This window comes from Protopterus annectens, chromosome 1.part1, assembly GCF_019279795.1.
Source record: "Protopterus annectens isolate FY-2018-M chromosome 1.part1, PAN1.0, whole genome shotgun sequence".
Taxonomy (NCBI): Eukaryota; Metazoa; Chordata; order Ceratodontiformes; family Protopteridae; genus Protopterus; species Protopterus annectens.
The window spans coordinates 839,184,758-839,202,192 of record NC_056726.1 but is presented as its reverse complement, the minus strand read 5'-3'; the positions used below and the strand labels follow the sequence as shown (position 1 = coordinate 839,202,192).

General features: G+C 39.0%; 1 protein-coding gene across 1 annotated transcript in view; it reads right to left on the bottom strand.

Moving 5' to 3' along the window:
- Window positions 1-14,366: 14,366 nt before the first annotated feature.
- The window catches only part of LOC122807695 (endonuclease domain-containing 1 protein-like), a 223,408-nt gene continuing 220,339 nt past the window's right edge, over window positions 14,367-17,435 (bottom strand). The window contains exon 2 of the mRNA XM_044078658.1: window positions 14,367-15,974. Within this exon, the coding sequence (XP_043934593.1) occupies window positions 14,769-15,974 (1,206 nt within the window). The 3' untranslated portion in view covers window positions 14,367-14,768. The remainder of the gene's footprint in view (window positions 15,975-17,435) is intronic.

Here is a 17,435-nt window from a genome sequence, read left to right as displayed (position 1 = left end):
AGAAATTTCCTTTGAGATTTATGAATATTTACAAGTAAATTTTCCTCTTGTACCCACTTTTTTGGCATACCAAAAATACATAAGTGTTTAACTGACCCGCTAATGACCAATAGTGAGTGGTAGAACTTTCATCACAGACCCTATGGCCGTATTTATTGACAAGAAAGTAAAATCCCTTGTCTATGCAGAAACCCACATTATGAGGGATTTGTGGGATTTTTTACATAAACTAAGAAATGTACTTTATAGTCAGGAATTAGCTTTTGTTGCTATTGACGTGGTCAATTTGTTTAATGTAATCCCTCAAGATTGGAAATGTTTCATGAATTCTTCATGGAAACAGGGGCTTTTAGCAACAATGACATTAATGTACTTCACACACTATTAGAGATGGTCTTAAAAAATAATTTTGTATTTATTGACGGACAGTTTTTTCCATCAGAAGAAGGGTGTAACAATGGGGGAGAGCTGCACACCTGTATTTGCAAATATAGTCCTTCTGCAATGGGAGAAGCGCTTCTTGTTCAATAGAAGCAATGTACCAGGCTTGCATTTTTATGCCAGATATTTGAATGATATTTTTATAGCATGGGACTTAAGTGAGATGGAAACTAGAAATTTTCTTGACTTTTTACATTCAACTACTTTTTTAAAGTTCACCTACACCTAGAGCACGAAATAAATCAGTTACTTAGATATATTGGTATCTAAAGATGAGATAAAGAAGGTTATACAAAGTAATATTTAGAGGAAAAGTACCTACTCCAATAGCCTTTTGCATTACGATAGTTGCCACCCAGCTCATCAGAAAAGAGGTATTATAAAGGGACAATTTATTTGGCTGGCCCGTATGATAACAGATGATGAAGCTTTTGACCAGGAGTGTGTTAAGTTAATTAATATGTTTTTATCCAGGAATTATCCTGTGGCTATTATTGAGAAAATACAGGGGGGGATATCAGTGAAAAGACATAAGGGGATAATTAAGCCAATTATGTGTGAAACGGAACCAACTAAGGTAAGACAGAATAATAGTAACAGTGGCACTCTTTCTTGTTCCTTTATTACCACCTATACCCATGATTATCCTGCAGTTAAACAGATTATTATCAACAAATGGTCTTTTTTTCAAGGCTTTGAAGGGATGAAAGAAATTTTGGGGGAACAACCAAGGTTTGTCACTAGACATGCTGGGTGTATAAAAAGCATGTTGGAAGCAATAGACAAAGTTATGGATAATTTTAGTCAAACAAGTGTGGTACTCTTCAGTGTAGAAGCTGTAGTCAGTGTTCTTTTTTGTTGGAAACAAATGCAGTTAAGGTCAATAATATTACAATCAAAAGCAGTTTTTATTTTAGTTGTTAAACAGTGGGCATTATTTACTTGGCTTTATGTCAGAAATGCCCAAGTTTTTATGTGGGTAAAACTGTCTGTCAATTTAGGGAGAGACTATATGAACATCTAAATGACATAAAAAATAAAAAAAAAACTAGTAATTCTCTTTATTGTCATTTGATGAATTTCCCTGACCATAAATTTTTATTTTTTGGTTTAGACACAGTTCACAAACAATACCTGGGGGGACCTTGGGGGGACCTGATTGAATATAAGGAGTTGGTTTGGCAACTAAGGTTGAACACCACAGTTTTCCCTGGTTTGAATGAGTCCATCTCAATAGCTAGTGTATTAAGGTTAAGATCCTATTATGTCTAATAGAATTTTTTATCACAACATTTTTTTTACATATTTTTTGGCTACATAATATTTAATATGTGAATACACTTATACGTAATTTATATATTTATTATTTGTAGTTAGGTAATGATCTTCTTGAACAAACAATGAATGATGTTTTTAACTAAGGTTTTTAATTAGTTAATTAGGTCAGGTGACTAAGTGTTTAACTATTTACGCTGAATTTTTTCAATGGCTTTATGGATTCTGATGAAGTTGTGTTACAGACTTATGAAAGCTCAATCCTGTTGGTCAATAAAATGAATTTTTGTTTGACTTCTCTCTTCTCATCTGCCTTACAGAGGGTTTGTCTTTTTTAGTTTCCATTGCCTCTGTCGATTAGAGCCACTGGGGTTATCCCTGGGGTGAATTTTCTGTTTCCCATCCACTCATCAAGATTTCTCTTGAAGAGGGTCAGCGAGGTGCTCTGCTTGACATGTATGGGAAGTCTGTTCCATAGCATGGTCAGTCTCTGGGTTATGAACCTGTCCCTCCAGCATGTTCTATTAATTGTGGTAATGAGGTTGAGGTCTCTGGAGCGTGTGGTGCAGAGAGATTGGGATTTCTTTAGATGTAGCATTTCTAACAATGCTGGGTCAGACATGGCTTTGTAAGTCAAGCAGAGATCGCTTCTAAGTAGGCGATATGAGACAGAGAATAGTTGGAGTTTTTTGAGTCTCTCCATATAGGACAAGTGTTTAAGGCCTAGGATCCTCTTTGTGAGGTACTTTTGCGGCCTCTCTAGTTGTTGCAGGTGTCTAGTAAGGTAAAGGTACATGCCAAATGGGGCACTGTACTCAATCTTTTCTGTAAGCTTGTATATTTGACAAATCTCTATGGCATTGCTCAATGTTAAATCACTGTCTCAAAGAAAAATCTTTCTCACTGCATCATTATTAACACCACACACAAGCCTGTCTTTTATCAGTTCATCTCTCAAATCAACAAATCTGCACATTTTTGCCTTATTTCTCAAGTCAGTTATACATGCTGCAAATGTTTCCCCAGGCTTTTGATCTTTTGTTTAAAATAAATGTCTTTCCAAAGTAACATTTGTTTGGGGGTTACACATTTCCCTAAACTTATGTTTTAAGCACTCATGGTTTTCCCTTTCTTTCAGCTTGTACCACAATATGGAGGTCTTCCCCCTCCTCTGCATATACAGTGGATGCATATACAAACAAACACTCTCTTTCAATGGCATATGATTTAGCTAAATTAAGCAGAATACATGCCCTCGTACATGTGTCTTTGTCAGAAAAAGCAGCCTAAATGAAAATACCATATTCCTGCTCAAACACTCTCCAATTGTCTGCAATATTGTTATCAAACACAAGTGGTGCAGGTCTGTGAAATGTCTCTGTCATGCCCAAAAGTAGTTTCAAACACACACATATGCCAGAAATTCGTAGTTATGATTAACTACACAATAATCTCTTTGAAATGACTGTACTTTGCAAAATAACTGTACTGTAATAAAGCACACACTGCAAACACTTTGCACACTTCTGATACTTTGAATAGCTCTAGTTATACTTTGAATAGCTTTAGTTAATGCAAATTAATAGCTCATATTGAAAAATATAGTTGTTTGCTAAAAAATGTAGTCGTTTTGCCTTTTTCATTCTTATGCAATTCGGAAATTACTGTGACAGTTTTCATATGTGTTATAAACATTTTTTATCAAATATTATAGTTTCAAACATGTCATTCAATTATTAATTAGTTTTGAACATTTTGAATGCTTCATTTTATATTAATTGAGAGAAAAATTATTTATGCAAATTTTAGTACATTAAATTAATTTCTGACCTGTTTGCAAGTCATTTGAGCAGTAGGGCTGATGCACTCCTGTATATTCCTTCATTTCGAGCCATGTGCCTCATGGCCTGACTTCTGGATTCCCATCTGACACCATGTCACAAGTCTTGTGTAGATTAAAATATGAAGAGGCTTGGATGTTCATTTAAGTAGTTTTATTACATGCAAACACATGAGGATGGAGGACTGGAAACAAACTTAAAGAAACTAATAAACTGACTACTTCACTCATACATGCTATCTCTGGCTGCTCACTAAAAATGGCACTGCTGCCTGCACATGCTCTGTATTTATATGCATGTGCCCATTGACTGGAAAGCTTCTTAGGCATACAAACACATACTCTAATCTACAGTAGTTTCCTAAAGAAATTTTGTAAGGTATCCTGGGTGGAAGGGAGCTCTGGTTTCAGTTTTATTTCAAAGGAGACTGCTTTATGGTAAAACCTAACAAGTGATGAAGATATGCAAGGGATTGTGCAAGATGCTCCCATAACAGTAAGGACAAGATCAAAGATATTATTCCCCCCTTGGGTACTCTAATTGTTCTAGGGCATTTCTATTGACAGAGTCCAGGAATCTCTGTGCTTGTGCACTAGTGGTGGTGTAGGTTTTCCAGTCTATAGTTGGATAGTTTAGATCACCTATGAAAATGGTATTAGGTTTAATACTAAGTAATTCTAGTTCCTGTAGACAGGTGTTGTGGCTTTTTTTTGTCATACAGGGAGTTCTATAGCTAGCTAATATGTGGTACAGGACCTTTCTGATGGTTATTTGGACATGAAGAAGCTCTAGTGCATTATGCTGCTTTCTCAGCCTTGATGTGAGTTTATGTAGATTGAGACACCTCCACTTTTTCCCTCTCTTGCATAGTAACTGGTCTAAATGTGTGGAAGGCATTATAGCCCTGTACAGCTGGAATGTTCTCTGCTATTTTAAACCACATTTCAGTCACTAAACACATTAATGTCCTCCAAGGTGAGGAGAGCTTGTCGGGAGTGGAGTTTTTTTGCTTTATGTTATTCACTTCCTGTCCCTGCCAACCTTATCTAATTTCCTATTTGTGGGACTCTATACTTTCACTTGCATCAAGAGGTTATTTTTATCCTTTTTGGATATATTTCACTATTTATTTATTATATTTTATTATTCCAGATTAGGTAATATACTTAATGTGTTTAATTTCTCTCACAGTCATTACCTGTGTTTGCTTTTTTTCCTTTTGGTACTATTTTTATGCAGATTTATTAATGTATTTGAATTTGTGGAGGCTGAGCATCTTATGCTTGTTTATTTTATTTATTTATTTGTTTTTTATTTACTGTGAAGAAACTGAAAACACCGTCATCTGTGTTAGTATATCTGGCAGGAGATTTGTGCATATTATCAGATTAACTTGTATTGTATGCTAGCATGTGTGATTGTGAAAATGTAAATTAGTTTTAAAATGTTGACTATTTTCCAGTTTAAACAGAATATTTAAATAATCTGTCACTGCTTTGATACAGTTCTAACTGTTTCATAGGTTAGTACTAAGCTAACTGCCCTTTCGAGCCATTTTAAGCTTAGCCAATTATCCCTTGTAAGATTCAAACCCAGCATCTTGTGTTTGTAAATACCTTAACCATTAGGCCACCCTCCCAACCCTTTTTGAGAGGGACATTGTAAAGTACAAACTGGAGAATCAGCTGAGCAGTGAGTGATGTCATTGGAATGTTCATTGTTGCTAAGACATTATTTAAGCAGCTGATTGACAGAAAAATAATCTTTTTTACAGTTGACTGCTATATTTTCAAATTTGACAGTTGAGACTGAGAAGCTGTGCAGTTGGTCAAATATTGAGCAGTTTGCCAAGTAGTGAGCAGTCAGTGAACACCAAGAAAAGAGAACTCACCAAGAAAACTGCAAGCTTGCCTTGGCCTTGCTATTATATTTTAGAGTAGATCAGGGACAGTATTCTATAGTTAGATCAGGAAAGTTTAGTTATTAAGATAGAGTTTTTTTTGAATAATGGACTCCTGTCCTGTAGTTTGATTTTACATTTCTGGTGATTGAATTCTAGTGTTTATTGAGAGTTACTGATTTACAATATTGTAATAATTTTTACTTATTATTACATTTTGTTCATTGTTTTACATTGTGGCTGAAAACCAGTGTTTTTCTTCGGAGATTAGTGAGTGCTTCTACATGTTTCATACTCCCCAGGTCACCGTGAGGCCTGGCTGTTCTGGTCATAGCTATCATGTATTTTGATAATTCATTTTTATAATTGGACAAGAAGGGCATGACGACATTCTGATTGGTGGCAGCATTACTGTATTATTTTGGGAAAGAGACACAGCTGGAAATCAATGTCAGGTTTTCCAGAAGTGTTTAGATGTGTGAGATTTAAACTTAGTTTGAGTGTGAGTGTATCAGAGGTCTTAAACTGGGCCACTGTGGTCTGAAGTGTGTAATAAGAAAATACATTTGGGTGGACAAATATATATATAGTCAAGTTCCATAAAAAATAGAGTGTGTTCCTTTTGTGCTTTTATGGGAAAATTGTAAAAAATTACTTCTGCTTAAGTGACAGTATCATAGTGGAGTCAGTAGGGAGGATTAAAACTCCTTAGTTACTGACCCAGGATAATAAGGGACATTATTTAATTGGTGACAGTCTGATGGGATATTGGCCAGATGTCACATTAATTGGTGCCAGCAGTGTAGGATTTTTAATTGTAGTCCAGAAGCCTGTGGGTAGTTATGGTGTGCACTCTTGACAACCACAAGGTAAACATTCTGAATTTCAGTCCACCACAATTTTATTTATTTATTTAGTTAGATAGTCAGGGATAGCAAGCAAGGATGTCAGCAGAAGATTTTAGCAAGTTGACAGAAGATCCAGTGCAGTATACAAGCACCTGTACAACTACATGGACTCAGCCATACCCAACAGAACTAAAATCCTGCTCCTCAAGGAAACACAAACCTGTCTGGTAGACATCCTTTATCAACAGGCTTTATGGCAAAAGGAAGAAACTGTTGTCCAAGGGTAAAAAGGAACAAATTCCAAATTGGAAAAACTCCCTCCTCTGCCTCAACAAGCAAATTAGATCGCTAGTGATAACCTCCAAAGCCAACTATAAGTTGAAACTAGCCTCCAAAACAAGGGAAAGCACAAGTCCTTCTTCAGTTATGTTAGGAGCCTCCATGGCAAAGCCACAATTTTATTTATTTATTTATTTTTAGTTAGATAGTCAGGGATAGCAGGCAAGGATGTCACCAGAAGATTTTTAGCAAGCTGACAAAGTTCCAGTGCAGTATACAAGCACATGTACAACTGCATGGACTCAGCAATACCCAACAGAACTAAAATCTGCTCCTCAAGGAAACACAAACCTGTCTGGTGGACATCCTTTATCAACAGGCTTTATGGCAAAAAGAAGAAACTGTTGTCCAAGGGTAAAAAGGAACAAATTCCAAATTGGAAAAACTCCCTCCTCTGTCTCAACAAGCAAATTAGATCACTAGTGAAAACCTCCAAAGCCAATTATGAGTTGAAACTAGCCTCCAAAACAAGGGAAACCACAAGTCCTTCTTCAGTTATGTTAGGAGCCTCCATGGCAAAGCCACAATTTTATTTATTTATTTATTTTAGTTGGATAGTCAGGGATAGCAGGCAAGGATGTCAGCAAAAGATTTTAGCAAGTTGACAAAGATCCAATGCAGTATACAAGCACCTGTACAACTGCATGGACTCAGCCATACCCAACAGAACTAAAATCTGCTCCTCAAGGAAACACAAACCTGTCTGGTGGACATCCTTTATCAACAGGCTTTATGGCAAAAGGAAGAAACTGTTGTCCAAGGGTAAAAAGGAACAAATTCCAAATTGGAAAAACTCCCTCCTCTGCCTCAACAAGCAAATTAGATCGCTAGTGATAACCTCCAAAGCCAACTATGAGTTGTAACTAGCCTCCAAAACAAGGGAAAGCACAAGTCCTTCTTCAGTTATGTTAGGAACCTCCATGGCAAAGCCACAATTTTATTTATTTATTTATTTTTAGTTAGATAGTCAGGGATAGCAGGCAAGGATGTCACCAGAAGATTTTTAGCAAGCTGACAAAGATCCAGTGCAGTATACAAGCACATGTACAACTGCATGGACTCAGCAATACCCAACAGAACTAAAATCTGCTCCTCAAGGAAACACAAACCTGTCTGGTGGACATCCTTTATCAACAGGCTTTATGGCAAAAAGAATAAACTGTTGTCCAAGGGTAAAAAGGAACAAATTCCAAATTGGAAAAGCTCCCTCCTCTGTCTCAACAAGCAAATTAGATCACTAGTGAAAACCTCCAAAGCCAATTATGAGTTGAAACTAGCCTCCAAAACAAGGGAAACCACAAGTCCTTCTTCAGTTATGTTAGGAATCTCCATGGCAAAGCCACAATTTTATTTATTTATTTATTTTAGTTGGATAGTCAGGGATAACAGACAAGGATGTCAGCAAAAGATTTTAGCAAGTTGACAAAGATCCAATGCAGTATACAAGCACCTGTACAACTGCATGGACTCAGCCATACCCAACAGAACTAAAATCTGCTCCTCAAGGAAACACAAACCTGTCTGGTGGACATAATTTATTAACAGGCTTTATGACAAAAGGAAGAAACTGTTGTCCAAGGGTAAAAAGGAACAAATTCCAAATTGGAAAAACTCCCTCCTCTGCCTCAACAAGCAAATTAGATCACTAGTGAAAACTTCCAAAGCCAATTATGACTTGAAACTAGCCTCCAAAACAAGGGAAACCGCAAGTCCTTCTTCAGTTATGTTAGGAACCTCCATGGCAAAGCCCAAGTTGGTTACGAACTAGTACTTAATGGTACCACTTACACTGATCCTGCTGACTTAACCAACCTGCTGGTTGACAGGTGCAGCGCAAACTTCACCCACTTATCACCCCGGAAGGCCCAGTCGACATCTCTGATACTTGATCTACAGAGATGTGAGGTGTGGGACAAGTGTTAAAGGCCCTATCCAAGGCAAAGAACATAGCTCCCATGGGACATGATAGTATCCCAGGCTGTATTCTGCACCATCTCCAGCAAGACCTAGTTTTGCCATTGAACACCCTGTTCAACCACAGCCTAGCTACAGGCTTCTTGCCAGTACCGTGGAGAACTGCCATTGTCATCCCTTTGCACAAAGGTGGAGCCACTACTGACTTGGGGAAACTATCGCCCCATCAGCTTGATAAGTCTGATCTGTAAAGTCATGGAGCATATTATTATGGATATCATAAACAAGGACATAGGAAATCTCCAAGCGCGCGACCACACCCAATTCACATTTGTCAGGGGCAGATCTTGCTTATTGAACCTAGTTGATTTCTTTGAGACTGTTAACAAAGCCCTGGATGAGGGAAAGTCAGTACATACAGCTTACCTTGACCTGGCCAAGGCCTTTGACACAACCCCCCACTTGGGCATCATCGAAAAGCTAACCTTATCTAGTCAGATGGGTGGCAAACTGGCTCACAGATAGGACCCACAAGGTCAAAATAGGCACTGCCACCTCTGACAGCAGACCTGTCACTAGTGGTATTCCACAGGGATCTGTCCTGGGACCCCTACTGTTTGGCATATACTTCTCAGAGGTCCAGGCAAAGACAAAGGGCCTGTGACTGACCATGTTTGCAGATGACTCTCTAGTTGATGTCAACATACTGCAAGAGGGTCTCACAGCTACAAATAACTGGTGCCAAAGTCATGGCCTTAAGTTAAACACAGAAAAATGTATTATCTTACCATTCGGCAAAAACATGGCCCCTAATGATTACCACATCAACAGCAACCCCCTAAGCAGACAACCTGTGGTGAGAGACCTGAGTACTCAGGCTGACAACAATCTCACATTCGACCATCATGTGGCGGCAGTGGTCAGAAAAGACTTTTACTTGGTTCATCTTATAAGTAAAGGAACTGCAGCCAGAAAAAAGGAGGTTATTACCTCTATGTATTCCTCCCTTATTAGACCTATAATTGAGTATAATGCCCGATTTGGTATGTACCTCTCCAAACACCTGCACCAACTGAAAAGGCCACAGAAATACCTCACAAAGAGAATCCATGGCCTCTAACACCTATCCTATGTGGACAAGCTTAAATCGCTATCACTCTACTCGGTATCATAAAGATTGCTCAGAGGTGATCTGTGTCTCACCTACAAGGCAATATTGGACCCTGTCCTTCTAGAGATGCTCCATATCCATAAGTCTAACTCCTCACACATTATTCACTTGATAGGCCTAAATCTAATATGCAACATCAATAAAACCTGCTGGAGAGACAGGTTTGTCTCACAGAGGCTGCCCCATCTCTGGAATAGACTTCCCATACATGTAAAACAGAGTACCTCACTGACTCTCTTCAAACATGATAAGTGGATGGGAAACCATAAATTTTTCCCCAGGGGTTCCACCTTTGTCCCTCATTGACAGGGGTGACAAGTGCTGACTGACATTTCTTTTTTGGGGATAAACTCTTGGCTAGGCTTGTAAGGGCCCCAGGGCCATTAGCCTAGTAACCTCCTATGATTCTGTGTTCCAGCTGGCTAAGGAGTGTGAAGCCAGAGGATTGTTACCTGCCAACATGACCAAGGAAGCAATGATTTCAGCCTTTGTTGCAGCCACAGCTCAGACCAGCCAGTTGGAGTACATCCAGTTTGGTACTGGTGATGTGCAGCTTGCCAAGACGGGACAGGCCACATTTTCTTCAGAGGACCTGAGAATCCTTCTGAAGTTAAGGAGATTGAATCTGGAGGCTGAGAAGTGGCACCAATGTGAACAGGGGGCCAAATGTCTACAGACTGAGGAGAGACTGCACCTGGAAGCCCAAAATCTGGAGGCTGAGGAGGGAATGCGACACCTCGAGACTGAGGAGAAGCAGCACCAATATGAACTGGAGACCAAGTTGCCGGACATCAAAGAGAGACTGATGCACTTAGAAGCTGAGGACAATGAGAGGCAATGCCAGCATGAAATGGAGCTTCAGACTCTTTGAGAGAGTCATGGAGGTAATGGGGAAGGGAATAACTGGACCCCAGAAGCTAAAAAGGTCACTAAACGTTTTCCTCAGTACAGGGATAGGGATGACTTTGATAGTTTTATTCATATTTTTGAGAGGGTATGTAGACAATATGATGCTAACAGTGAGCCTGGGTTCAGCTTCTGACTCCCTTACTGCATGGTAAATCTGTTCAGGCTGTAGCGAAGTTAAATTATGTAGATTTTGTGAATTATGAAAAAGTGAAATGTTGCTTGCTTGAGTGTATCAAACTTACACGTGAATCTTATAGGAAAAAAGTTTCATGAAACTAGATGCAAGGCAGATGAAAGTGCATGTGATTGTATTACTGACTTAAGTACTTACTTTCACAGATGAGTGAGTGGGTGTCAGGTCACCACTTTTGATGGACTGTTAGACCTTTTGGTGAGGAAAAAAGCCCTCAGTACTTTGCTTGATGACATGAGAGTTTGGTTAGCAGACTGTGAGTGCAACTCTCCAGAGGAGTTGGGGATAAAAGGGGATCTGTACTTGGCAAGTGGAGTACCACTGCATAGGAGAGGAATACCCAGGGCTTTACATTGACATAAGGGAACCCATGGAGGACAGTCTAAACCACTCCAACAGAGTACACCAGTAATAGGGGAAACTACTAATTCAGGTGCACGGTTAGGTATTAGATGTTTCAAGTGTAACCAAAGGGGACACATAGCATTCAAATGTCCATCGAGGCAAGGTGAGAAACAAAAGCTGTGGGAGCCAGCAAGTGGAGATGCCAAACTGATAGTGGTAAGGTCTTTAGAAACAAAATCATCACCAAAATTCATATCCAATCTTAGTAGATGGTAAATAGGTAACTGCTAAGAGGGACACAGCTTCTGATATAACCATTGTGAGGCCTGCAGTGGTTACAGGAGAGCAGTACTTGCTTGGGCAGTCCACTTCAGTCAGAGGATTGGGAGTGACCCCATTCCAAATACCTTTGGCTAGGGTTCATCTTGACTGGGAGGGTGGAAGTGGAAGCAAGCAAGTAGGTGTGTTCAAGGATAATCCTGCAGATGTCCTGGTAGGAAATTACTTTGATGATGCCATACCTTGTGTACATGCAGTGACACAGTCAGGCTTGGAGAAAGGCAAGTAGTTCCAGTAGTCTGGGAGAGACCCAGAAAGATCTCATACCTGAAGCTGGGACTAGCGTGGTGGCTGTTTCAGAGAAGGTGCTGTCTGGTAGCAGCAAGTCTGAATGTGAGCCACAGCTGCTGGTGGGTACAGATACTGATATTTCTTTGGACATGGTGGCTGCGAGGACAAGGTGAGTGGTGGTACTCAGAGTAACAGCAAGGAACTGCTGGCAGAAGTGACTAGGCTTCCTGTGGAAGGGGAGGCGGGGAAGATCATGAAGGTAGAGTTAAGACCGGCTCAACTTATGGATCCTATATTACCAAGCTTGAGGGCGATGGCTAAAGAGGTGCCTGAGACTCAAGGAAGAGGGCAGTCTGTATAATGGAAAAATGATTTGTTGGATAGAGAATGGACTCCCGGAGGTGGGCTAGAAGGTGAAGTGATATGGCAGTTGGTAGTGCCTAGAGCTTACCATCTGCAACTCTTAGCCATAGCGCATGACATTTCTTTCTCAGGTCATATGGGCATTAGACGTATTATGAGACATTTTATGCAAAATTTCTATTGGCCTGAGATTGTGAAGGATTTGGTAGGATATTGTAGGACTTGTGAACAGTGTCAAAAAGTTGGTAAAGCAGGGGACAAGGCTAAGGCTCCACTAATGCCTTTGGCTGTTTCTGAAGAGGCATTTCAGAGAGTGGCCTTAGATATTGTTGAACCCCTGAGTATTCCAAGTTCTACAAGAAAGAAATACTTCTTGGTGGTAGTAGACTATGCTACCAGATATCCTGAGGAAATGGCTCTGTCTATTGAGGCAGAGGAGGTGGAGAAAAAGGGAGTGGGATAAGTATTTGCCCCATCTGTTATTTGCATACAGGGAAGTACCACAGGAATTTACAGGTTTTCACCCTTTGAGTTGTTATATGGCATAGGTGAGGCGGCCTTTAGATTTAATTTGAGATGCATGGGAAGGTGAGAGTGAATCCCACAAAGAGTCTGTTGTAGCTTATGTTCTTAACTTTCAGACAAGACTTAAGGAGCTCTTGGGCTTAGCTCAAGAGAACCTAACAGTGGCTCAACAACAAAAGAAGGTGTGGTATGACAGGAATGCTCGGACCCAAGAGTATGCTGAGGGACAGAATGTGATGGTACTTGTTCCTGTTGGACATAACAAGTTACAAGCAACTTGGGAAGGACCCTTTAAGGTGGTGAGGAAAATCAGTGATGTGAACTACATGGTAAATTTGGTAGATAGGAGACAAGGTCGCAACATGTACCATGTGAATATGATGAAACCTTATCCATGATAGGGAGGCCCTAGTATTGAGCATTCATAGTGGATGGCAGGAAGAGTCTGAAAGGGATATGATAACTGATCTTTTGGGTGAGGCTAGGATTGATACCTCACAGGGAAGCCGAATGTACTGACTTGGTGCAGCACCATGTAGACACAGGACTCCAAAAAAATATTAAGCATGTTCCTTATAGAGAACCTGAGAGAGTAAAGCAGACTCTGAAAGAAGAAATAAGGGAAATGCTAGAACTGGGGATAATTCTAGAGTCTAACAGTTTTTGGGCTTCCCCAGTAGTGCTAATGCCAAAGAAGGATGGTATGAGATGGAATCTAGGACTGCAGGTATATGACATGACCATACAACATTACAGTGGGGTTAATAATGCAAATGCGGATGGATTGCCCAGGAGTGGAGTGGATTGATATTCCCAGACTTTTTTCAAGCGTCAGTTTTCAAGGGTCACTTGTAAAAACATGCTTGAGTCATAAGGCGGGGGGGATTGTGAAGAAACTGAAAACACAGTCATCTTTGTTGGCATGTCTGGCAGGACATTTGTGCATATTCTCAAATTAACTTGCATTGTATGCCAGCATGACTGATTGTGAAAATGTAAATGAGTTTTAAAATGTTGAGTATTTTCCTGTTTAAATGGAATGTTTAAAGACTCTGTCACTGCTTTGATACAGTTCTAACTGCGCATGTCTGAGAGGGACATTCTAAAGTACAAACTGTGGAGAATCTGCTGAGCAATGAGTGATGTCATTGGAATGTTCCTTGTTGCTAAGAGATTATTTAAACAGTTGATTGACAGAAAAATAATCTTTTTTTCAGCTGACTATTATATTTTGAGATTAGACAGTTGAGACTGAGAAGTTGTGCAGTTAGTCAAGTACTGAGTAGTTTGTCAAGTAGTGAGCAGTTAGTCAAGTTCGTCAAGTACTGAGCAGTCAGTGAACACCAAGAAAAAAGAACTCATCAAAAAAACTGTAAGCTTGCCTTGGCATTGCTATTATATCTTAGAGTAGATCAGGGACAGTATTCTTTAGTTAGATCAAGAAAATTTAGTTAAGATAATTTTTTTCTTGAATAATGGACTCCTATCCTGTAGTATGATTTCACATCTCTGGTGATTGAATTCAAGTGTTTATTTAAAGCTACACCACATATAAATGTAAGCCATAAATAAAATACATGTAAAATGCATATAATACTTAAGTTTAAATACATTATACTTATAAAGCAAATGTATACATATAAAATAAATAAATAGAAAATGTGCTAATGAAATTACACACATATATGTATATATACAGTTATATATTTTTTATATATATTTGACAGGGTGCCCAACATATCTAAAAATCCTATTCTTTAGAACTGGTTTTATACTTTTATATTATTTATTTTATGCTTTAAATGCTAGAATTAAGGCATTAATTGCATGATTGAGACTGGATTTTTATGGGGTGTCTTGTTTTAAATGTAAAGTACTGTTTGAATTCTGTGTCTGAGGAAACGGCTTGGATTGCTGTGAAAGCGCTAACACATTACAAAGTATTTTTATGTTACCTTCCGACTTTGTTTTGCAGTGCTTGTTATTTTGGAGTTACTTCTGTTTAAATGACAGTCTCATATTGGAGTCAGCAGTGAGGATTGAAGCTCCTTAGTTACTAACCCAGGATAATAATGGAAGTCATTTAATTGGGAGCAGTGTGATGAGATATTGGCCATTTCAGAAATGCGATAAACTATATTAATACAGTTATACAATTCTCAAGGCACCATAATAAACTATTCACAATTTCACAAACAATAGCAAATACAAATAGGATAAGAACAACAAGTATGGCTGCAGCTCCATGCTTAAATGGATAATTGCTTGCTATAGTATAAACAAACAGCTTACAAATAATTATATTTAGAAAAAAGAGAGAAATAGCTAATAGCCAGATACAAGCTTCCTCAATTAAAGCTCCAGTTAGAAAGAATAATACAATATATATGCAAAGCAATATAGACAGGCAGGAAAGGACATAACCAGATCCTATGGAAAGAATCACAAAGGGAGTAAAGTCAACCATGGCAGTGATAAATGCATTCCATTTATTAACTTTTCCACTGCCAACCAACATAAAAAGATTGATGGAAACAGAAACTGCTCCTAAAACCACCAAATTACTAAAAGTAATAATGTCACTTTGAAGTGCCATAAAAGCAGTTATTATAAATATGTGATATGATACAAATGTGTGATACAAAGCTTTGAACTTAATTACTTTTCCTGCTACGATGATCAAGACTATAACGTTTTCAGGCATTTGTATGATAGAAAGCACCAGATTACCCTTAGATGCACAAAGAAGCAGTACAGCCGCAATAGTGATAAAAATGTCATGTGGTAGAAGTGAAGTTACAACCCAAAGCCCAATCTCCAAGCAGAAGGTATCAAAATATATGACGTGTTTGTCAGTGCTATTGGAACAGTTGTCCATAAATATCATAGTATCTCCCCCTAGCATGTTCTGCAAGTCTGACAGAGTGACTTCTTCAATACTGCCAGTTGCTTTAACCATGTAAGCAAATGTAGAATCATAGCCATCAAAGTCAGAGAAGCAACCAGCAATCCAGATCTGTTTGACTGCTGTAATGTCATTGCTTCTAGAGTCATACTTCTGAAGGATCGGACCTGTAACTAAGAACACACGATTTCCCTTTGATTGTTTTTCAATTCTGTCTTTGATATGCCTTTGAGTTTTAAAGTACCACTTTTCCTTCAGTGACTCAGTCACCGGAATGGTCAGTGTGAGTCCATAAAAGTGGAATGGAATGCCCCGTACATTGTTGTAGTGTTGTGTTTCATGTTTGCTGTCCTTGAGCTCATAAAGTGTTTGTGGTTCCACCATTCCATTTTCTTGTTTGCTGTATATAGGGAACATGAATTCTTTATTGCTGTCCTAAAATCAAAAGAAACAATAGTATGAAAATACTCCATTTCAAAAGAAATCTTTATTCCTGTAATTGACATAATATTGAGAGGTATTTGAGTTTCTACAAGATAAAGTACAGTTGTCTAAATTCTTACCATAAAAGTAGATGTCCTTCTCTTCACTGTTACAATTTTCTTCAGCTTAGAGATTTCCTGCCAAGGATATCCCAATCATCTAGCCAATATACCAAAGCCTTTAGATCTTGTATGCATTGAAGGTTACAAATAAGGTCCCCACACAGAATGTAGGGCATAAAGGTGACATACAGGCACATTTGCTTAGAAGTGAATTACACCAGTAAAGAACAGTCTCCATAAGATAAAAAAAGACTGTGCACATCCAAAGGGAGGAACCACAGATGGAAAAGGGGGGGCCCTTTTCCAGGAGAGGAACCAAATCAAAACCCAAAGAGAAAAAGGGGGTGAAGGGAAGGACCAAATACTGCAACAGTGAAGAAAAAGGACATATGATCCTATACGTCACTGACCCTCTTCAAGTGTAACCTTGATGAGTGGATAGGCAAACACAAATTTGTCCCAGCGGTTTCACCTGTGTCCCTTATTGACAGGGGTGACAGGTGCTGATTATGGTTTCTTTTTTGGGGATACATTCTTGGCTAGGCTTGTATGGGCCCCATTGCCATTAGCCTAGTAACCCCCTATGATCTCCTATGATCCTATATACTGCTATGGTAAGATTTTACATAACTGTACTGTGTCCTTTTATATCATTGTTGCAGTATTCACCTTAGGAAGAGTATAAGAGCTCAAGAAAAGGAGTGGGATGAGGAAGGCTGGGAAGAGCCTTCAACAAACACCATGTAGGATGGTCCTAACAAAACCAGTTCTGATCCTAGAAACCAAATCCAGTTTGCAATGGTTACTAAAAATATGTACCGAAGACCAAGTAGCAGCTTTAAGGATGGAACTGGAGTCCAACCCCTGGAAGAAAGCAACAGAACAGGGAACAGCCCTAGTGGAGCAACTTCTAACAGAAGTAGACAGACACTTGCCATGAAAAAAGTATAACAAAATCAAATGGCCTTGGATATCCAGGAGGAGTTGGTTTGCTTGGAAACAGCTAAACACAAAGTCCTGGGATGAAAAGAAATGAAAATATGGTCAGATTTATGAATGGTCTTAGTTCTAGCCAAATAATACCTGAGCTGTCTGTGCAAATCTAAGGTATGCAGGACCCTTTCACTAGCAGACAGAGGAGAAGGAAAAAAGGAAGGGAGTTATACTGCCTGATTCAAGGACAACTCATTAACAACCTTAGGCTTAAAAGAAGGATTAGTATGAAAAGATGGGTCTAGATCAGTTCATCGAAGATTCACTTCAGTGAACCTGACGTCATTGACCCCAAATCATCGAACTTCACTTCTGCAAATGTTCATATCCACAAAATATTTAAATAGGGAAAGGAAGC